The sequence below is a fragment of the Lipotes vexillifer genome, unplaced genomic scaffold (genome assembly GCF_000442215.2).
Source record: "Lipotes vexillifer unplaced genomic scaffold, Lipotes_vexillifer_v1.1 scaffold917, whole genome shotgun sequence".
NCBI classification, from domain to species: domain Eukaryota; kingdom Metazoa; phylum Chordata; class Mammalia; order Artiodactyla; family Lipotidae; genus Lipotes; species Lipotes vexillifer.
This window is the reverse complement of record NW_006795104.1, coordinates 72254-96008: the sequence shown is the minus strand read 5'-3', so window position 1 is coordinate 96008 and position 23755 is coordinate 72254. Positions and strand designations below refer to the sequence as shown.

At 42.5% G+C, this 23755-nt stretch overlaps 1 protein-coding gene across 2 annotated transcripts in view; it reads left to right on the top strand.

The window, feature by feature from the left end:
• LOC103069787 (BDNF/NT-3 growth factors receptor) overlaps positions 1-23755 on the top strand; it is a 221936-nt gene that overhangs the window by 188005 nt on the left and 10176 nt on the right. The window contains exon 12 of one of the 2 annotated variants that reach the window (XM_007467427.1): positions 23581-23628. The exons of the other annotated variant lie outside the window; for it this stretch is intronic. Coding sequence (XP_007467489.1) covers positions 23581-23628 — 48 coding nt within the window. The remainder of the gene's footprint in view (positions 1-23580; positions 23629-23755) is intronic. 2 annotated transcript variants of the gene reach the window in all.

Sequence of the window (23755 nt, the reverse complement as noted above, 5' to 3'; positions counted from 1 at the left end):
TTCTTCCTATTCATGGCTTATAGAACCTGTTTGGGGCAGTTTCGGAATCTCCCCTGCAATGCTAGCGAATCCTAATCTAATATACAACTCAAAACAGTTGACAAGGTGAAACAGCTCCAGAAACATAAGAGGCCCTTGTGGTTGAAGTGTAAGACAAGATTTAATGTCTCATGCCGTGTGCCGAGGCAGAGCGCTGGATCCCATCACATCTCGGGGCCATCCTTGAGCAGAAACCTCAGAGAAACAGAGCTCCTTACCATCTGAGCGAACACCATAGTTCTGTTCTTTGCCAAAATGTTTTGAGTTAGCCTTATGGTGGAAGTAGATTCATTAAAATGTGCCGACAGCTTTTGAGCATTTTATTAATAAAACAGCTACTTTGCAGGTATGTAAGGCCAAACATGTTGATATGAGGCAGAAAAGCATCTCTAGGTATACAGAAATGCAAGTCAAGGGCAGCCCTTGCTATGGTCTGTCCTGCCCATTTTTCCCACAGTTGGTTAGAAAACGATGGCTCTGTTGATATTTTTATCCAAGGGAAGTAGCCCTTCAGGGAACTGAAATATCTTGGATCGAGGAACATGCTCTTGGATTGAATTGATTTGAGCAGAATGATTATCAAGAACCCACCAGGGACTTGGAAGCATGTGAATTACTGTGGGAAACAGTGTGATGGGCAAGACAAGGCAGTGCCTTCAAGGGACTTGCGTTCTTTTTTTTTTCTGAGAAAGTCATTCTTTTATTTTTTAAATTTTTATTGAAATATAGTTGATTTACAATGTTGTGTTAGTTTCCGGTGTACAGCAAACTGATTCAGTTATACGCATATATATAAAAATATGTATATTCTTTTTCAGATTCTTTTCCATTATAGATTATTACAAGGTATTGAGACCAATTCCCTGTGTTACACAGTAGGCCCTTGTTGGTTATCTATTTTATGTATAGTAGTGTGTATATGTTAATCCCAACAAACTCCTAATTTATCCTTCCCCTCACTTCCCGGGATTTGCATTATAATTGAGAGAAGAAATTGATCACACTGTTGTATTCTACTCGAATGTAATGTGATTCTTTTCTGGCATAATGTAATATTATCGCAGGTTGTACAGGACCACACTTTTTTACCCTTGAAACCAGGTGCTTTGGATTCGGGGATTTATTAAATTTTAGAAACACAGTATGGTTCCTCCAGTGAATATCACTACCACCTCCAGTGCGACCTAGGGGAGCTCTTTGTAGTCACAATCTGTGATATTTCTTCAGTGAAACTGAGGACTAGTCACACCCACAGGAATAAGTCAAGTCTACAAATAACCTCATAGCAGTCCAGGTCCGGTTTTAGCACCAAATGAGTTTAACTTTGGGTTTTGGGAACATTTCAGTTTTCAGAAGTGCAGATAATAAATTGGGAGCTGTGGTAGAGTGTCCTATAGAATAATGTAATCTCAAATAATTTTGGAATATACAATGACAGAAGTTCCATGAGGGCAGTGTTATTTCCCAAATACCCTGAATAATGTCTGGCACTGAGTAGGCATTCAGTCAATATTTGTTAAGAACATAAAAGCAATAATAAGAAATGTTAACTGTTATTTCATTGAATGTCTATCCCATGTCAGACATAGAGAGCTTCACACCAATGCTGCTAGGTATTCCTACTATTATCCTTACTTTAGAGATGAAGAAACTGTTTCTAGGAGAAGTCAAGTGACCCGCCGAAGGCAACCTGGTGGCAGGTGATACAGCTGTGATCCCAACTAGGGGGTATGGCCGTGGCAGCTGTGAGCCCACATTGGTGTCAGGCTGTCTGGGGTCCAAGTCCTCATTCTATCACTCACTGTCTGTGTGAACTCAAAGGAAAGGTTTGAAGTCTCTGTGCCTACATTTCCTCAGTCGTAAAATGGGAATAACAATAATATCTACCTCATAGGGTCATTTAGAGATGTATGTAAAGTGCTCAGAAACTGCCTGGAACTAATAGATTCTCAATGAATGTTAGTGAAATCTGAGACATTGGAGGGAGATTTTGTCACCTGGCATTTTGTCCAATGGAATAAAGAGGGCTTTTAGCTATAAAAAGATAAAACTTCAGATAGCTTTTCATACAAGCTAATAGTAAAAGAATAACCCCAATGCTACTATAATAAGCTAAGAATCCAGTGACTGAGTCACAAAAGAAAATCTGGTGATCCCCATTTGGTTTAGGTGTTGACAAAATTAAATAACTTGTAAAAATTACTAGACTGAGAAGGAATACCCACTTTGTGTGGTAAAGGGGCTACATCTGATACGATCACCATCAGACTTAACGGTGAAATTTCAGTAGCTTTTCCCATTAAAATCTGAAGCAACACAAGAATCTATACATCATCTCTATGATTTTATCATGTTTGGAAAGTGCTAGCTAATGGATTGAGACAGCAAATATAAGAGGTTTATTTAAGGAAAAGGGAAAGATATGATATTTATAGATATTGTGAGTGCTTAGAAAATGGTGGAGAACCAATTTATAAACCTAGTACTGAATCTAAAGTTTCTATAATCTGGCAGGATACAAAACAGATTATTTAGTAGCTCATCCATAAGTTAGCAATAATGTGAGACAATAGAATGGTAAAAAAAAAAAATGTCCCTCAGAGTAGGAAAACAACAACAGCAATCACGACAGCACATCCAGAACAAAACAGGGACAGAGATGGAGAGGAAGCTGTGTGTATAAAGTTGATACTCTCCATAGAATTTATAATAGAAAAGGAAAAGGAAAAGAAAAGAAAAACTCTAAATGTTCCATAATATGAGAATGATTAATTAAATGATGGTGAAATTCCAAAGATAGTAAGATAAATTATGTGCTCCCAATGTAAAGTCAAAAGTTTAGAATATTAAACTGTATTCTATATGGATCCTGATTTCAAACTTTTTTTTTTTTTTTCGCGGTACGCGGGCCTCTCACTGTGGTGGCCTCTCACGTTGCGGAGCACAGGCTCTGGACGCGCAGGCTCAGCGGCCATGGCTCACGGGCCCAGCCGCTCCGCGGCATGTGGGATCTTCTTGGACCGGGGCACGAACCCGCGTCCCCTGCATCGACAGGCAGACTCTCAACCACTGCGCCACCAGGGAAGTCCTCAAACTTATTTTTTACACGGAAAAAATGAGATAAAAGCATCAGAATGTTAATCATTATGAGATGTGGGATTATAGGTGATTTCTATTCTCTTTTTTCTACTTTCTGCACTTTTCAATGTTTCAACAAAAGGCAAGCACATATTTTATAATGCAAAAAGTTATTCAAAAGCTTTTAAGGAAAAAATTAATCCCACAGGAGTGAGTTCACCTACCTAGTGTTACTTGTCTTCCCATAACATATACTATTTTGTGAACTTTTATTGCTGATATATAATTTAAAGGATAATAAATAATGGCTTATTTACTGAAAATAGCCAGATCTTGTGTTTAAAATATAGAACAGTACTATTTACCTTGTGCTTCATTGATTAAAAATAATTGAAATTCCGCACAGAAGCTTTAATGATTTTTTTTTTCATAATGTCTTCCTACAAGACTTGGATTCAATTTCTGGAACAAAGAAAACACCAAGATGTACAAGATGGCCCTGGAAGGTGAAACATCTATTTCATTAACTCTTAGAAAAAATAAATTACCTCACTTCCTTTATTACTGTAGTAATTAACCCACATTTGTACTGATTCTGACGAATGCTGTGTATTATTTATTACTCTCCATTTGTGGTTTGGTGGTCAACCTAATGGGTATTTTTTATTTTTGTGTGTGAAACATTGAGGTAGTTCTCATCTTCTCTTCTGACAACTTCTCACCAGAAGAGTCAAAATATACTTTTAAAAAAACCTGAAGCAATATAGACCACAGGTGAGCACAAATTTTAATTTAACTTCCTTTGGCCTCTATTTTATCTTATCCGCTTTAGTAAATATGTAATATGGACGGATTACATGAGACCCCCAGTTCTTTGCACAGAGGTTAGTACATAATAGTTGTTCACTATAGGTTTGTGGGTTGGATGGAAATGAGAATAAAACCTGGGACTTCAAACTACTGTCCCCACAATCTCCTTTCACTGGGACACATCCCTCCCCCAGCAGGGTCTCGGCAGAGTTTGGCCCTCATCTGAAAGGCCAAAAAGAAAGATACAGAGCAGAGGTGGTCTCCTTCATCTGGACAACACCAGTTTTGGAGTGCTTGCGCCATGCCTGGCTCTGTGCTGAACTTGGCCAAGCGTAAGATTTTCTCATGTGGAGCTGATTTCTTTCGGAGCCCAGAGCCAGCACAGAGCAGGCTGCTCCCTCTCCAGGCCAGGCCCCAGCGTGCCTGTGGCTTTTCTCAGTTTTGCTGCCCGGGAGTCCTGCCGCTGCCTTCCCCCTAATCCCTACAAACCAGCAGTGTGTGAGGAGGCTGCCAGCATGTCAAGCGGGTCTGCAAAATGCAGACAAATTGCTGCTCTTTATTAGAGGTCCGGACAAAGGATTCGGGGAAGCTCTGAACTACCTACGCGGTGCTGGGTTTCTCGGTTCCTTTTTCTCAAGCTCAACTTTCATAAATTCCGTGTTTTGAGTGCTGTGTTTTGCCACCAACGTCCCTCCTTCTCTCCCTCCCTTCTCCCCTCCCTTCCTGAAGACTTTAGAAATAAAATCAGATCTCTTTATTGATTATTCTCACTGATTAGGAAAAATACACAGCCTGTTTGGTCCTTTGTGAGAAATGTGCCGTCTGTCCTGCTCTCCTGGGGACATTTTCTTGACCTTGTCATTACCAGCCTCTCCGTAATCTCAAGAACCCCCCTCCCCGATCCCGTTTCCAGCTCACTCTCTGCCACGGGCCAACAGTCCTTCAATCTCCCCAGACCACAAACACTGATGCCCACTCTGTCTCCGTCTCCGTCTGTCTCTTCCCTGATCTCCCTCCTATACTACCTGGCCTCCCAAATCTTCTTGCTCTTCAGAGCCCACCCTGGGCACGCTCTTTGCCCACGACCTTGTATATGTGGTTTCCTCTTTCTGGAATGCTCTCCTTATCTCCTTCAGATCTTTGCTCGGATATCACCCCTGGGAGGCCTTCCCTAACCATTTATCAAATTGCGGTACTTACTCCTGCTTGATGGTCACGGTCCCTCTTCCCCCGCTTACTTGTCTCTGGAGCACTGATCACTAGCAGACATGCTACACATTCAGATATGTTGCATCTTACAGCCAAAACATTAAAGTAACAGGCAGAATTATTAATCCTTTTCCCCAAAATTTGGTGACCCAGCCAATGTGGGTGATTTTGGAATCCCACCTCTCCTCCTGTTTCCATTTCCACCCACCCTTGCATGCCACCTGCAGCTCTTAAACACGGTAAGGGACTAAGTAATCTTAGTCGGGGTGTTGACATACTTGGGGATGGAGTTCTATTCGATGTGAAGAGGTCCTGGGCTTCTTTGATCAACAGCAGTGACCTCGTAGCCCATCACCCTCCTGATTCAAGTCTTGCCCTCTTGTAAATCATTTTTCCCATGACTGCCAGGGTTATCTTCATAAACATATGTTTACATTATCTGAGGGTAAGCACTATTTTTCAGGCACTGTGTGTGAATGCCATCCTCATCCTGGATGATTTAATAAAATCAGCTCTGAGCTCAAAGGAAGACCCTTGGCCAAAGTTGTCCATTTGCATCTGGACTTTCCCTCCACTCCAGGACTGTTGGTATGACTGAGCTCCCGGGGCTAGGACTCCAACTCGTCCTCTCCTTGTCATCCACTCAGTGCTATTTCTCTTGTCACACTGTGTGTCAAGAAGTGACCTGCATGCCCTTGGGAACCTGCCCTCTCCCTGGGCCCCTGATTTCAGCAAAGGATTGGGGTTCTCCTCTGTATGAGAATTGGAACCTCACTTTGTCCACAGTCTGGCAGCACTGATGAGAATCCTCCGTTCTTTTTTTTTTTTTTTTTTTTTTTTTTTGCGGTACGCGGGCCTCTCACTGTTGTGGCCTCTCCCGTTGCGGAGCACAGGCTCCGGACACGCAGGCTCAGTGGCCACGGCTCACGGGCCCAGCCGCTCCGCGGCATGTGGGATCTTCCCGGACTGGGGCACGAACCCGTGTCCCCTGAATCGGCAGGCGGACTCTCAACCACTGCGCCACCAGGGAAGCCCGAATCCTCCATTCTTTAGGTTAAATTTGGGGAGAGCTAGACTTTGTTGAACATCTGGGAAAACAGCTGGACAGACAAGTTCTATACCCACTACTAGAGCCAACTTAAAGGCCTTAGGAGACCTTAGACTGTGAACACCCAGTTTTCCAGAAGTTTACAAAAGACCATGAGTGTTTGTGTGTGGAGAAGTATGAGAGAGGGTACATACCTAGATGACCCCACAAATTATCACTGTGACCCAGCCTTTCTGACTAATTTTTTTTAATGTTTATTATTTATTTATTTTTGACTGCATTGGGTCTTCGTTGCTGTGCGCAGGCTTTCTCTAGTTGTGGCGAGAGGGGGCTACCGTCTTCTCATCACGGTAGCTTCTCTTGTCGCACAGCACGGGCTCTAGGCACACAGGCTTCCGTAGTTGTGGCTTGAGGGCTCTAGAGCGCAGGCTCAGTAGTTGTGGCACACGGGCTTAGTTGCTCCACGGCATGTGGGATCTTCCTGGACCAGGGCTCCCCTGCATTGGCAGGCGGATTCGTAGCCACTGTGCCACCAGGGAAGTCCCGGACTAATTCTTGACTATACATTTCCTCTGCTCCATTTCCCATCTGTATGATCCAAAGATTACTGGATTCCTCTGCATCTTAGGAATGGGGATAATAATACCTACTTGATGGCGTAATGGTGAGGATCCAATAATAAGATGCCTAGTGCCTAGGAAGAACTCAGTAAATGCCAGTCCTTCCCATAATAATGCACACTTTTAGTTGATGGGTTGATTCCCTGGGTCTACAATAGCTGAGCAGTTCTTATACCTGACGGTGTTCAGAAAGGCTTGTAAAGCAGATAAACCTTGATTCCTGTAGCCCTCACCCCCTTCTCAGAGCCTCCTTTCCCAGTACAGGATTCTACCAGCCCCCAGGAAGTCTCCAAAGCTCCAGGATTTTCTTATTTATATTGAAGTATAGTTGATTTAAATATTGTGCTAGTTTCAGGTGTGCAGCAAAGTGATTCAGTTATACATATATATATATTTCAGATTATTTTCCATTATAGGTTATTACAAGATATCGAATATTGTTCCCTGTGTTATACAGTAAATCCTTGTTGCTTCTCTATTTTATGTATAGTAGTTTGTTGATCGCATGCTCCTAATTTATCCCTCTCCCCTTTCCCCTTTGGTAAACTTAAGTTTGTTTTTTGTGTCTGCAAGTCTGTTTCTGTTTTGTATATAGATTCATTTGTATTACTTTTTAGATTTCACATATAAGTGATATCATATAATATTTGTCTTTCTCTGACTTACTTCACTTAGTATGATAATCTCTACGTCTATCCATGTTGCTGCAAATGGTATTATTTCATTCTTTTTTATGGCTGAGCAATATTCCATTGTATATATACATCTTCTTAAGCCAGTCATCTGTTGATGGGCATTTGGGTTGTTTCCTTGTCTTGGCTATTGTACATAGTTGTTTTTCACTTTCCTTCACGTAAGGTGGCTGCCCACTGTCCTTCATTCCTCAGGGCCCTACTGACAGGTTGGCCAGCACCTCAGTCAAACAGTGCTTGGTCTTCATGGCTATGCTGGTTTGATGTGTTCTCATTGCCAGGGGTGGTTGCATTTTCCACAGTGGTTTTTGAAGGCTGAGAGCTAGAGCTCAAGGGTGTGGACCTCTACTGAGGGCCACATGCAGCCTGGCCCTGCCCTGAGTTGAACAACTCCAGGGGCACCAGCGAGGGGGTGTGCAATGCATCAGCCCTGTGTGTGCCTGTTGCGGGGCAGGGGGAGCTGTACGCCATGCACTGTGTATCAATAAACCCTTGAAAGACTAGAGGCTTCTCAAAGGTGTATAATCTAGTCGAGGACTTGGTTAGGTATGTGAAAAGATTGTTATAATGCATGGTTTTAATCAAGATCTGCAAAGGGTATCATGTGAGCAGAGAAGAGACACGTTTAGCCCAGTCTGAAGTGGTCAGGAAGGCATCCTGAAGGAGGTGAACCTCGAGTAGTAAAGGATGCATAGGAAAAAACTGGGGAAAGGACTGGAGTTAGCAAAGACATAGAGTCAAGACACAGACAAGACACAGCACAATTTAAGCACAGAGCTACCAATCGCTACCTCAGTTGCTAGGCCTTAAGATGAGAGAAAGGGACTGGAAGAGAGAAGTCTGGAAAGGAACTTGAAGCCAAGACCCAGATTAGGACTTTGGGTTGTAAGGCAGTGACGTGGAGCCCTCAATTGTGTTGACGAAAAGAAGAGGATCTGCGCATTTTAGCAAGTTCTGTCCAGCTGTAGAGTGGAGGATGGACCTAAGGAGGGCAAAAGAAAGGCAGGAGGCTGCAGTAGGCCAAGGTAGCAGCTGTCCTGAAAGCTGGAGAGGCCTGGACCAGAGCAGCAGCCATTGCCTTTTCAGCTAGCATTAGTCTGGCCATAGATGGTCCACTATTTGCAAGAAAAGCAATAGGCTCTATGTTTATATGGGTAGCCTGTCATAGAATGTCAGAGAACTTTCATAAAGGAGGTAAAAGGAAGAAGCAGACAATAGACCCCCTGATATTCTTCTCTTATGACATTTCCTGATGGTTCTGGGTAACATGTACATGTCCTAGGTCTTTGGTCTTTGCCTGTTTGCTAGAAACACCTGACATTTCTGAAGGGGAACTAAGACAAACAGTTACTGTTAGAAGCTGTAAAGTGTTACAGAATGCTGAGGGATGTGCTGTTATTTGTTTCTGCCCATGACAGAAAGGGGAACCTTCCTGCAAAAGGTTTTTACAATTTCCTGGGTTGAAAAAACCCAAGGAAGACTAGTAACCAACCACTAATGGGGGAAGGGATGTCTCATTCCATATAATTCTCAACCTAGCTGCTAGACTTTCTTCTTGCTAACTTCCATATTTGAGAATGCTTAATTGTGTAGAACCAAGCTTCCAAGCTCAAGGATTCAATGTTAATGGCAATTTAATCAGCTGGCTTAACAGTTAAGCCTACCGTGGACACTTACTCTTGGAAAGTACATTGTCTCATATTTTAATAATTTTAAAAACTATCTGAGAAATGGACCCTCACAGACAGACCTCTTATCTTCCTCTCCATCTGATCAATAGAATGCAGTTTTTCCAAGCAAAAGCTGTACCTGTAAATCACTTTAAAAGAAAAGAGTGTAAATTTAATTTTAAGCCAAACAGTTTTTTCTTTTATAGGCAGTTCACTCTTCATGCGTCTTTATTTTCCTCACCAGCATGTTTCACTTTAGTGCTTTAGAAAAGGAGTCTTTTATTGCACAAGTCTTCACCAACATGGAGGCCTACAAGCAGTTATAAATTATAGAGTGGGTTTAGATCATATATATTGAAAATGATAAATCATTTTCCAGCCTTCCATGACATTTTATTTTCTCTGCATCTTTACCTCTTTCTGACTCATGTACCTGGGCTGATTAATGCCCCATCTCCCCTGTTACACTTTAATCCAGGGCCTGTGTTTCATTCACCTGCCAATAGTGATCGCCAATAAATTCATCATGCAGGCTGCTGCCAGCATAAAAATGCCCATCAAAAAGCAGGCAATTCTGAGTCTCCATTTATCTGGTACCCTCAAGACTCACATGGTTCCACAGTTGGAGCTGCAATTGCTCATTTCTTCATAAGCATGGGCTGGGAAAATGAGAGAAGGCTAATTAATGCATTCAAGGGATCCCACTGAATCAGCAAGCCCCTTAAAGGCACAACAGACACAAATAGGCAGCTGCAGCTCGCTGGAATTCAAAACAACAACAAAAGAGCTAGTTAAATATTTGAATAGCTGAAGTATATGTCTATTCATTCCCATGGAAATTGCTAAAATAGGCTGTCCCCCCATCTCCTGAGGAGTCAAAGTCATTGAAATCCCAAAGCTTTTCATCCTGTCAAACATGCCTTTGAAGAGCAGGACATTTACATCTCCATAACAGGCCAGTTCAACATTAGTGGTAATAAAACTTGGGGGCGTGGGAGGACGCTAGAATATGGTACCCATTTACTCCAGCCTCTGGGGACACAGGAGTGACTTACTGACAATTAGACTACTCTTTTGCCCCATCCCTGTATTAGTTTGGCATCTTACAGTTGCAAATGTCTCGAACAATAAATATACCATCCAGGAGTAAATACCAAGCTCTGGATATGGCTTGATCCAAGGCCCAAACACTTTGGCTCTCTTCTGTTGGATTGGCTTGACCTGGAGACAAACTTTTCTCTCATGGTTGCAGCAAAGATGAGTTCCATTCGGTCCTGGTGCTAATCCTCCCAGATGTCCATCCAGCAGGAAAGAAAGCATAACTTACGTCAACCTTTGTACACACATCCCAGGCTTAGTTTTGATCAGACTAACTTTAGTCACATGCCGATTCTTAAGCCACACTGTGGGCAGGGAATGGAATTATGCTGAATTTTTATGCCTAAGCCATTGGCATAGGCAATCACATTGGCTGTCTGGGGGTAGGTGGATAACCAAATGAAAATCATGATCAGTGAGCAGGAGGCAGTGGATACAGGGTGGCAATCCAAACAGTGATGACAACAACAAATAAACAAAATAAACAAATAAACAAACTAGAATATTCTGCTCAGGATACCATAACACAATATCACTGATTGGGTGGCTTAACAACAACTTTCTCACAGTTCTGGAGCCTAGAAGTCTAAGATCAGGTGCAGCCGGTAAGGTTCCTGGTGAGGGCCCTCTTCCTGGCTTGCAGACAGACACCTTCTCACTGTGTCCTCACATGGCCTTTTCTCTGTGGCTCGTGGAGAAAGAAAGAGAGGACACCAGTCCTGTGAGATTAAACCCCCACCCTTATGGCCTCATTTAACCTTAATTACCTCCTTAAAGGCCCAAATACAGCTATATTGGGAACTAGGTCTTCAGCATATGAATTTTGGGGATATAAAATTCAGTGTGAAACACAAGCAACAATGATAACCCCCAGCCGTGCATGTCTAATTAATCCTGTTTTAGGTGGGCTTTTATCCACCAGGAGTCAATTGTTTTTATGATTTTATAGTCTGAGAGTAAATGTGCTTAGGTAGCTTCTAATGGATGCTGTGAGGAACACCCAGCCATGCATTCAATCAGGTTGCATCTACTTAACGGCCATGAATTAAGGGACCAAGGAAGTTCCTGGAGACTGACATTTAGTTATGATTCTAGGGCTATGAAAAAGTTTGAGAATCACCAGAAGAGAGACCTTGTGCCTTTTTGGAACTCATCTTTCAGAAGTGCCTTTAGTGAAAAGTTATGAGCTCCATAGTAAAGGTGGAGACTTGAGACTACAGAGTCAGACCCCCTGACATTTTGAATAATAGTGATGTGGTCCAGCTTAATCGCCCACAGGTTCTATCAGATCTGGCTTCAAATGATCTTTGGATGTTAAAATTTCCTCTCAAATAATGAAGATTTCCATAGTTTGAAGACTCTGCTACATTAATTAAAGATAATTCCCCAAGACAAGCTCTGAAAATGTGAAAAACAGGAACAGTATCTTTGCAAAGAAGGCATGGCCTTCTAAGGGAATTGCTTGCAGGGTTACAGCTCTGATTTTTTAATGTGAGTTACAACGAGCTTTTAAAAACTTCTTGTATTACTTTATCATGAATATTTATACATTATGTATTTATACACACACCTGCATATGCTTTAGAGAGTACATGTGTGAGCATATATTCTCTTAACCGTACATGTCAGTCTTTTTATAAAATAAAAGCCTGTTATTTTTATAGATAAGATTACCTTTTAGTAAGGTTCGCTTGGAACTTCACTATTGTATCAGTCAGAATAGGCTAGGTTACGTTGCAGAAACAAATAACCCTTAAGACAGAGAAGATTATTTCTCCTCCTGCTCCATGTACAACACAGTTTGTCCAAACATGAGGCTTCATGGTTCACGATGATAGGATGAAGAGGAAGTGGAAAACCTACTACTTTTAAGTCTTCTGCCCAGCAGTAACACATGTCATTTCTGCTCCTTTTTCACTGGCAAATGCAAGCAATGTGGATTGGTGATGGTAGTGGTGGAGGGTGGTTTCCAATCCTCTGCTGGGCCAGGAAGGAGAGGGGGCAGTGTGCTGTCTAACACAATCGGGATCCCATGTCTCACCAAATTGGGCTCGTGATCGAAGAATTCAAAGGTGAAAAGTTGGAATTTATGGGGCTTCCCTGGTGGCGCAGTGGTTGAGAGTCCGCCTGCCGATGCAGCGGACACGGGTTCGTGCCCCGGTCCGGGAAGATCCCACATGCTGCGGAGCGGCTGCGCCCGTGAGCCATGGCCGCTGAGCCTGCGCGTCCGGAACCTGTGCTCCCCAACAGGAGAAGCCACAACAGTGAGAGGCCCGCGTACCGCCAAAAAAAAAAAAAAAAAAAAAAAAAAAAAGTTGGAATTTGTTCACCTATTCATTCAATACATCTTTACTGAGCACCTAAAATGTACCAGGCACTGTGCTCAATGCTAGAAGTACAATGGGGAGACAAGATAGAAATATTTTTGTTACTCGTAGAGAACTTCCAGTGGGGAGAGCTTACAACAAGTAAGTAGATAATTAAAATTCAGAGTGAGATGAGCTATGGCAGGCAAAGAACAGTGTGCCTTGGAAATACAGAAAACAGTAGTCGGCATAATGAAGGCTCCTACTGTTGTCTATCTCTTGCTTTCCAACCCAGTCCCTACTATTTTTGTGGGCATCTCATGCCCTGTTTTCAAATCATTCTACTTGGACCCAATCAGCAATTGAAGTATTTGCTAAGTAGCTGCCACATGTAAAGTATCCTGCTTGACACTGTTGTAACTGTTAGGAAGCTTATGGAAGAGGGTGAATAAGAAGATTTCTGTTTAACTCAGAGTGCTTCAAATCTAATAGGAGCGGTAAGACTATCTAAATATTAATACAGCAGAGAATGTGGTATTTATCGTGAGACGAACCACCTTAATGTCAATGGGGGTACTTCTGATTTGGGGAGTGGAGAAATGCTCATGATGAAGTGAATTTTAAGGTGGATTTTGTTGAATAAAGGGGATTTAATGATAAAAAATTGAGGTTGAAGGTTACATTTCAGTAGGAAAAATCAGCTGGTGCAAAGACATAACATTTGGAAGCTCCGCATGTGCAGGGACTGTGATTACTTTATTCTTTATTACATCCCCAGCACTGTCTTGTGTCTTGTATCTATCAGGTGGTCAAAGAATAGTTTTTCAATGAATTAATGAAGAAATAGGAAAATAAGGCATGCTCATTTAAGGAATGCAAACTAACAGTTTAACTGAAAGCTGGGGTATTCTAAGGCAAGTCATAAGTGATAAAGCTGGGGCCGGGTCAAGGTTTTGAATGCCGTTGAAAATTTTCCTTACCCTTATGTTTATGTAATACCAGAGTTTATGGAGGTGTCACAGACACATCAGTCCGTTGATCCTAAAACAGCCCCTTCAAGTGGGCAGGGTGGTAATTATTGCTCTGAGGAAGGACTCCTAGAGAGACCAAGTCACTGTGGGGTGTCTGTCAGGAAGTGGAGTATCCAAGACTCGAACCCAAGACTTGGGGTCCACATGCAATTCCCATCCCTTCATATGCATTGCCTATCTGTTCTGGATCAGAGCAGCACTTTTTGGTGTTTGGAAGCAGCAGAAATGACAATATCATAGATGTTTCTTGCAAAATATGGGAAACTGAGAGAGAGGGACCAGTGATAAGAACATTGGAATAACATGAGAGAAGACTAAACTCCTGTAGTAGCAGTGAGCTTAGACAGGCTAGGATTTCTTTTTAACAGAGCTACAAGATTTGGGGATAAATTCCACCTCTGCTGGGCTATGGCTTAGGCCAGTGTTTCTTAGTGTCGGCACGATTAATGTTTTGGGACTTAAGTTCTTTGTTGTGTGGGGACTGGCCTGTGTATTGGTGGCTGTTTATCAGCATCTCTGGCCTTTACCCATCACACGCTAGGAGCACAGCCTCTCCACCTCACCCCTCCCATGGTGACAACCCCAGATATCTCCAGACATTGCCAAACTTCCCCTGGGAGGCAAAAGTCATCCCCATTCAAGACCACTGACCTAGCCAGTCAATTTTGATTTGTTTCCGGAAAAGCAGTGGATCTTAAAGAGCACATTGGGCATTTAGTGGGAAAACATGAAGGAAAGAAATGCGGTTTCATCTTATGGATTTGGGTTTCCTCCAATGACAATGTGTAAACCACCTCCAGTGATATTAAGTAGGAAGTGGATGGCCGATAGTTAATTCATATGACTGGTGCTGCATTTTCGACAATGAATTTTCATTTTGTTCTGTTTATGGTCATTTTATTCAACTATTTGTATTCAGCACCCAGCTTTATAAGTGTATATAATCCTATTATGTTCTATTCCATTATGGGAGCTTCCTAATAGAAGAGCACAAAGTAATAAAATTAACTGAACATCTTAGCTATTGTGTCAGCCTCACACATTTCCTGACCTTGGCTGGATTTAAGAGTGTTGGTCGGGGGTGGTGGTGGGGGAAGGTTGACAGTGGGTCACTGGAAAGAAAGACAAAGGTGCATGAAGCAGATCACCACATTCCAAGATTGGAGAGAAGAATTTGGATACAACTGAAAATATCTTAAAGTGAGATGGCTAGAAATGCTGCCATCCTCCTACTCTTTCCAAAATTCCATAATAGAACCACAAAAAAACAGAATTCCTACATGGTGCTTTGCATTAGCTGCAGCAAATGTTGGTTTAGAGGAACTGAAAAAAGAATTTGCATGTTATATATATATATATATATATGCATAAATATGAATATAACTATGACTTTATAGCAGCAATTACAAAAGCATTTTCAGAGGCATGTCATGTGGCGACAGTCCTTGTGCAAGGAAGAGCAGAGAGCACATTTTGACCTCACTCGGTGACTGGGCACAAGAGACACGTCTGAGCAAGTCAGTTCAGGTCTCTGAGTCATTGTTTAGGTTTTCCATGGAAATGAAAGCTCAGGGGAATTTGTCATAAAGTGTTTGCCAGCCTCTCTGGGTTTGTTACTCTCTTTGAGGGCCACTAACATCACTTCTCAGATGATGAGTATCAGCCAGTTTCCCTCCCAAAAGACTTGCTCTGAGTGCTTACCAGTGTTGCTTTGCAGAGAGATGGGGGTTTGGGGATGAGTCTCAGGCAGTCATTCCGTCAATGTGAAGACAGTATTAGGGAAATTTTGTGTGTGTACGACCAGACATCACCTGTCTTCCCTTCAGGGAGCTTGTGACAGCTGAAAAAAATTGTTTATAGAGTGTTTTGAGCTCTCACTGGGGTGGTACCGCAGAGGCAAAGCTTTGATATGCCCCTTTCATCTCTTTCAACTATTACTAGTAAACAGAGGCTGCCTCTACCTTTCTCAAAGTCCCAAGTTTAAAACGAACCATTAGGAGTCCCAGGTTCCATTTTTTACCAACTCAGAGAAGATCGTGTGACCTCCTTTGTTAGAGAAAAAGCCTTCAGAATTTACAGTAGATTAAAAAAAAATCCAACACTTTGTACTGTTTAACTGTGAATGACTAAGATGTAGACCAAATGAATTTTCTTTGAAATATTCCACACGTTCAAATGAAAGAGGGAAGTAGTTGGCAACATTTTGTGCTCAAAATTAAATGTTTGAAATGTGGGAAGGGGACAGTTTTCCGCATTCCGAGCAAGTCTGTTTCATCTACTCCCACTTGAGGCTTCTGAACTTTGTAGCATTTAAAAATCATTTGAGTCTGATTTTATTTTTTTAATGCTGCAGTAGAAGCTGACCAATTTTCCCTGATTAAAGTAACATCTAATCTCTAGTAAGTGTCCTAGCCTCCAGCAAGTAATCAATAAGTACTGTTTTTCAAAAATTGCTTTTGCAGAGCACAGGCCCTTCTCGCAAGATGAGGAAATGGTGACCCCAAAGCATCTGAGTAGGAGGAAATCTAGGCCAGTTGACTGAGTGCTTTTCTTTCAACTGCACATGATCTCACATTCCCAAAATAGCCATGCTCAGGAAAGCTATATAAGGCCATGTGGCAATTTATTCCCAGTCGTATGTGCCTGATGGTTAGTACTATAGACTGCTAGGGCTCAAACGGGCCTTCGATGCCACTTCTCAACCTCTGTCTTCATGGAGTAGGAAGCAGAGCCTATGAGGGAGGGAAGTGACTCACCCAAGGTCATGCAGTTCATTTCTTACAGCATCTAGAGAGATCCCGCACCTGACACCTGATCCAGCATCTTTATTCCACACTCCTGCCCAGAATGCTGGGCTCTGGTATTGATCACTTTTAAATACTGTCTACCATGAGATTCCATGGGAGGGCCATAAATGATTCAAGAGGGCAGCAAATATGCTTGCAAAATATTGTGGTTTTTACGTTGAGTGTATAATTTGCATGTTGGTATTTTCATTACACTTGCTGTACTTCATATTGTTATGCTTTTAAAAATGGTTGTTCTCATGCATTCATTCAACAAGTATTTACTGAGGGTCTGTACTAGGCACTGAAGGTGGTGGTGAGCTACATAGACAAGATCCCTGTAGCAAATCCTGTTGGTGCCCCACCAGGTCCTCCCAAGTCCCACCATCCCCATGCTGGCCTCCGTGCTGGCCCCCCGTGTCCTGCTGCAAACACCCGGGAATCTACCCCAGTGCTCTCTCTTAGCGGAATGACAGATGGTAGTTGGAAGGTAAATGACCCAACTTCCTCATGTTTTGGATGGGAAAACTCTGAGATGCATTCTACACCCTCTCCCCAAGCAACCCAGGGATTTGAACTCTAGTTGTCCACAGTGTAACCCACTGGATAGCGCATCCATTGCAGGCTTCCCTCACTTCCTGTGTCACCGGCTCACTCCCCATCTAGTTTTCCTGGATCCTTTCCTACTAAACTGCCTTCACTTGAATCCTTGTGTCAGAGTCTGTTTCCAGTGGGGCTGTGGGGGCTGAGCCTCTTCTAAGACAGTCACGGACTTTGTGGAGCTCCAGTTCTAGTAAAGGATACAGACAAGAAATAATACCTGAAGTGAGTCAGGTCCTTTCTTGGTACATACTGAGAAGGAGGAGATGATAGTGAGAGGGGCTGAGAGAGGCTCGCGTTAGTGGTGAGGTCGGGGCTTCTCTGGGGTGTGATAGTTGCCCTGAAACCCGAAGGATTAGAGGTGGTGGTTAGGCATGAGAAGAGCCCGAACAGAGGATTCTGGAAGGAGGCAAGGAAACATGCAGAGTGAACAGGAACAGGAAAGAGACCGCTGTGGTCGTTTCACAGGAGATGGGGGGGTGGGTGGGGAAGGCTGGGGGAGGCCACATCGTATGGGACTCTAGTCATCATCAGGAGTTTATCCTAGATGCAAGGAGAAACCTTTAGATGATGTTAAGCAGGGGAATGCAATAATCTGACTGATACCTGAAAATAATTATCCCAGCAGCTCTGCAGAGGAGAGATTCCGGGGAGGCAAGAACAGAGCAGGAGATGAATGAGAAGGTTGCTATAGAAGTTTAGGTGAGAGACGATAGATGGTTATCAGCACCCAGGTTCAAGTGTTGATAGGGAATGTAATCAAATAGAATTGAAATGCAGGGTACCTATGCATTGATATCTTTGTCTCTGAAACCATTTGTATGTATTTCAGGGGTTCTTAGCATTTTGCAATGAAGTAGCTTTGGAAAATCTAATGAAATCTGTGGATTTTCACACTGTGGATTTAAAAATGTAGATATACATGGAACACAATTATGAATTTGTGATGGGGGATTTAGAGGTTATGGAGTCAGTTAATTTCTATGTGTACATGTGTGTATATCTTTCCCTTTGTACCTGTTAGGATAGGCTCTCTACCATAGTAAAAAAGTCCTGAAGTGGAAAATGGTTCAGACACAATAGTTTATTTCTTGCATATGGATGAAAGTTGGAGGATACATAGCTCAGCTTCATTGGACCTCAGGTAGAAGAACTCGGTTTCTACACTGTCTGCATTCACCAGACAATACTGGGAGAATGAGCAGAGAATTTCTTTGCTATCTTCAAGTCGTAACTTCCAAGTGTACCGTAATCATTGTCTTCAGTCTTCCTTCTGGACAAGTACAAGGGGAAAGAGCGTGGGGTAGCATACATTTGTAAGTCATCCAGCCCAGAAGTGGTGCTCAATGCTCTGCACACCTTCCATTGGCTGGAATTTAATAGTATGGCCACGACTAACTGCAGGAAGGGCTGGAAAATGTAGTCTAGCTGTGGGCCCAGGGAAAAAGAGGGAAATACAGACTTCAGAGAGCAGCTAGCAGTTTCAGCCACAAAACACATATTTTTCTTTAAATTTGTCACATTGGAAGTCTTCAGTGTTCCTTTTCTTAAGAACAGTGGACATAACTCACATTGGAAGTTTGAGGGAAGGGAAAGGATGGAGCCAATGAAGGCTGGTCAGGAGAAATCCAGGGACTCTTTTTTTTTTTTTTTTTTTTTTTGGCGGTACGCGGGCCTCTCACTGTTGTGGCCTCTCCCGTTGCGGAGCTCAGGCTCCGGACGCGGAGGCCCAGCGGCCATGGCTCACGGGCCCAGCCGCTCCACGGCATGTGGGATCTTCCCGGACCGGGGCACGAACCCACGTCCCCTGCATCGGCAGGCGGACCCTCAACCACTGCGCCACCAGGGAAGCCCTCCAGGACCCTTTTGAACTGTGATTTCGGGAACTAGTTTAACTCAAAGTGAGCCCTCTTCTTGGTCTGTGGAGATGGGACTTACATATAAAGGTTGTGTCCTTAAGTAAAAGATTAAGTTTAAATTGAAGTGGAAACTTGGCCCCAAACGACACTGTTCTGTGCCCTGAGGAACTGGAATTAATTTGAAGCAAACTATTACTCACTCCGATTATGTGTCAGTTGGAAAGAGAGATGATTGTGTTGTCCACAAAGCGGTCTTCTGCATTCATTTCCTTTCCACTGCAGTGACCAGTCATCCTGCTTTGTGTGAGGTAACAGGCAGTCGGCTGCTCACCCAAGCACTTATGGAGTCTACTCTGGGCTCAACACTTTCCCTGCAGCAAGGAGCCCATAGCTCCTCTCTTCTGTGTCCTTCGGGGAGTGGGTGTGGCCCACTCCCCGAAGGAGAGGAAGAAGTTGGAGGTGAAGTGCATTTCTGTCAGTGAATCATGTTCTCCCATTAGCTTTCATCATTAGAGATGCTTTTCTTGGGGGCAGAGGGTGATGAGTTTTGCCTTAAAATATAAAGAAATTTCAATAACTTATATATATATATATATATATATATATATATATATATATATATAAAGAAATTTCAGTTGAGAACACAGCAAATTTTAATTCCTCCAGAGTTAGAAGAGCTGCTTTTCCTTCTAATATACAAAATCAATTTTTTTCTGAAACTTACAAAAAAAATCCAGAAATGGCATTCTCTTGAGATCAGAGCCCTTCTAAAACTCACATTTAGTTCTTGTACCATTCAGCACCACAGGGAAGATTAAATTTCTTCCATGTTGCCTGTTTCTCGCTCTTTCCTCTGATTCTCTCCTTTGCATCATAAATATTCCTTTTCAACCCCCTAAATTTTAGTGATTTCCTCTGAGAGACATTTGAAAAGGAATCTTTATTGCTATTTATTTTATTTAGAGTCCCATTTTAGAGCTGTTAATGTGTTAATACGCTATTTTCTTTTCTACATTCCTCTTCTCTGGATAGGGAAGATTGAACTTTCTTTAAGAAGAGATGGATTTAATTGGCTAATTTCATAATTTAGACTCTTTGTTGGTCTAGATTCCAAAAGAAGGAGTTCCTTTAAGCTCGCTGCAACTACATTTGCTTTTGAAGGAGCCCTTTATGTTGCAGTGAATAAAGTGTCGCTTATCAAGTAGAAAATAAATGAATGTTTGGCAGGACTCTGCTCCCAATGGGTGAAACATCACAGGAAATTGAGAAATTGTTTCTTTTTGGCCTTGTGGGAAATTTTTGCGGGTGAAATTTAGTAACACGGTTTTAAGACCACCGCTTAAATTCATCAAGAAAAAGTCGAACAAAGGACAGTGTTTGGAAGGGAGACCTATCAATGTGATGACGCTCTGCCTAATCTGTTAAATTTTCCAAGAACTTTGGCATATGGTCAAGAAGATTATAGTCTCTCTTATGTAATAACTGTATTACTGTTAAAAAGAACTTAGAAGTATTTTAGCAATTTAGGAATAAGTTTGTCAAAAGTTAGCCTCGTTGGATATCCTTTTATTTGTACCTACAAAAAAGGGTGTTTTTTTATGTGTCCAAGAAGAAATGTGTCCCAGCTGCAGCATCCAGCTTCTGTTCTCAGTTGGACTCTGGGCTCCACTTAAACTTGAGCAAATCCACTTGGGACACTGAGACCTGGGTTCTGAGCTCCAGACCTGAGCCCCAGACACTGGATGCCTCCCTCTGAGGCTTTCTGCACGTAGTCACCTTATTTGGGAATTATGCCCCACACGTATGCTGTGAGTTGAACCCCTTGCCTATTTTCCTGCCAGGTTCCTTTTAGACACTGGGCAGCATCAGCATGTGTCTTGTAGTCTAAACCCAAGAATGTCCCTGTTCATTTCTGATATTCCTCTCAACTTGTAGTCGATCGCCAAGTCCTCTTGATTCCCCTAAAGAGGCGAGACAGCCATCCCCTCCTCGTCCCTGCCCCCACCTCCCCACTACCTGGCTCAGGTAACAATTCTCTCAGGCCCTGATTTCTCCAGCAGCCTCTTCAACCAGTCTCTTGCCCTCAGTCTTTCCGTTACATCATCCTGTTTCCATCCTGCAACCACTTTCTAAAATTAACTGTGATTATGTTCCTTCCTGGACTGAAGTTGGTTGGTTGGTTTGTTTCTAGGGCCTACCTGCAATTTTCACCATAAATTCCAAACTCTTAACCTGGCCCTTGCTTATGTGTTTCAGCTTCTTTCCACTTTCCAGCTTCATCAGCCCCTTGACAAATGAATGCTTGCCTCTCTAACCAGAAGTGGACTATTTACAGTGAGAATGTCCTCCTCTGCTTTTTCCCATTCTTGGCAAATTTTAATCTGTTGTCTGGAAGCCAGAGAACTCTCCCCCCTTATCTGCTCCCCCCACAACCTGCTTCCCAGATTCAGCTAGATACTCCTTGTTTGAGTTCCCATACACCCCGGATGTACTTCCACGAGAGTTGATCCTTGATTGTAAACTCCTTGAGCGCCATACAGCTCTTTGTATTTGAATCTTCTGCTGTGCCTGCTGAATAAATAAATGAGGGATGAATAACTACTTCTAGTGCTTTTCTATATATAAGATTGAATCCTAATTGTAGCGTTGTAAACGCTACATTTACATCAGCTTTGGCTAATTTTGGCTAAGTATTTTGGAGGATTGGAAAGGCAACTAAGAAAGAATGGAAAAACTGGATTTGGCATCAAAAGGCTGTGGCCTTTGCTAAGTCTGTCGGCCTCTCTGAGTCTCAATCCCTGGTTAAGGAACTGGGATATATTATAGGGTTTGACTGAGGACTAAGGGAGAAGTGTCTGAGGTGGGGGAGGCATTTTGTGAATTATGATGACTGCACAAGTGTTACCTGCTTTATTCTTATGCTTTTCATACCTGTAGTTCTCCCTACTGCACCTGTGTCAAATACCAGCCTAGGACACGTGGGGGGTGAGTGGTGTCATGCGGCACAGATGGGAGGGGAGTATTTACCAGTTCTCTGTTCAGTTAGGTGGAGACCTACTAATGGCAGGATAGACGTCGGAAATGGTTCACCCTTAGCTTTCCCATTGGAAATACACTCCACCCTCTTATACGCTGTTGGTGAAAGTAATACCTCATGTAGTGGGAAAACAATTAGATAACGTGCATTGAGAACCTTAACAATGTTTCCCCCTTTTGACACAGTAATTCCATTTCTGGGATTTATCTTGACGGAATGATTTCTGAAAATGGGGAGGGGAGCACCTAAGACATGCAAAGATGTTCATTGCAGTTGTGGTTATGATAGTGGATGATGGACAGTAATCTGAATCAGGTAACCAGTGAGGAGTGCTATGGCCTTGCCCTTCAGTGGGCTCTCTGTAAGACAGAAACATGATTTTGAAAAAATACTCAAGTGAAAAAAGGAGTCCAGATATTCAATCCACGATTTAATTAAAACTATGTAAATCAAACAAGTATAGAAAAACAAAAAGTGACCAGTAGGAAAATACACTCCATTTTGAAAGAGATAAGTCGTAACTAAGAAATCCACAGGCACAGCCTGGCCTCGCTACACTGAGGACCCAGTGAATGAGGTCACTTTCTTCTGTGCAAACGAATCTTTCTTTGGCATTGGATAGAGGCCAGACCTTCCTCCTGCCTTTTAAAATCTGGAAGAAAGCATTCAGAGGAATACCAATCAGAAGTAAAAATTGGCTTAGAGCTGAAGTTGTAGAATACTAAGAAAGGAAAGGCTAAATGCACTTGAAAAAGATAGTAATCATGACAACTTTGTAAGGCAGTTTTGAGTGTGCAAAGTGTTTTCGTATGTGTTTTTCATTTCGATGGGCTCTTCTCTTATGTAGCTTTTTATCCTGCCTGTAAAAATCACTACAGATGTAAGGAGCTGAGAAACACAGTTACTACTTATTTGGGCTCCATTCCCTTTATTGGCCTCTTATCCAGGGATTTCCCCGCTGTGCAGAGTTTACTTTGAACCCAGCGGAAATTACCTAGAAGGGAACAGTTGGGCCCGGGAAATAAACAGGCATTTCATTGTGGCATTATTCACTGGAGGACCTCCAAACATTTGGCACACTTCTTCCCACATGTGCCTCATGGAACCTTGTGTTATAAAGAGGCGCAGAGCTGCTAGGAGCTGCCCACCGTCACACAGCAAGTCAGTTGTAGAATTGTGATCCCCTTTTTGCCTCTTGAATTCCCATCTAGCCCAAGTGTCAGTTCTCCCAGAGGATTTCATGTTCCTTTTTTGTACTGTCTGTCTTAGCTCCAGAAAAGATCTGTTTTCTTTGATTATTTTCCCATATGTCTGTGGTTGAGAGCCATGGTACATTTGTTGAATGCACTTTGTTGTTTTCATCCCTGCAGTTCCCTGTTTGATGATTCGATACTTGGGGAGAAGAGAGACAGTGAGAAGGAAAATCTGCTCAGTGCCTTTAACCCTAGGTTTGGGCCATTTTTCTCAAAGACAAGCCTCTTGCTGTCTCTTATCTTATTCCAACCTCCATGTTCTCAGGATGAGAAATAAATCTTTACACAAAAATCCAAGGGTTAGTTTCCAGGTGTTTGAGGGGAAGCTTTGGTCCCCAGTGGAACTTTTTGGGGCAGTTTGTTATTTCACTAGGGACAGTGCTGAATGCTTCTGGTTTGCGCTTCTGTTTCGAAGTTTATTTTATGTTTTGTTGTGGTTTTCAGATTTCTCATGGTTTGGATTTGGGAAAGTAAAATCAAGACAAGGTGTTGGTAAGTAGTTCCTCATTCTTTGGATAAGTAATGAGTTTGTGTTGTTTAATTAGGATGAAACTGCTTTGACTCTCTTTATACTTGTTGGTCCTTGATTCTTTTTCTGTGTTCCCGGTTTCTGATTTGC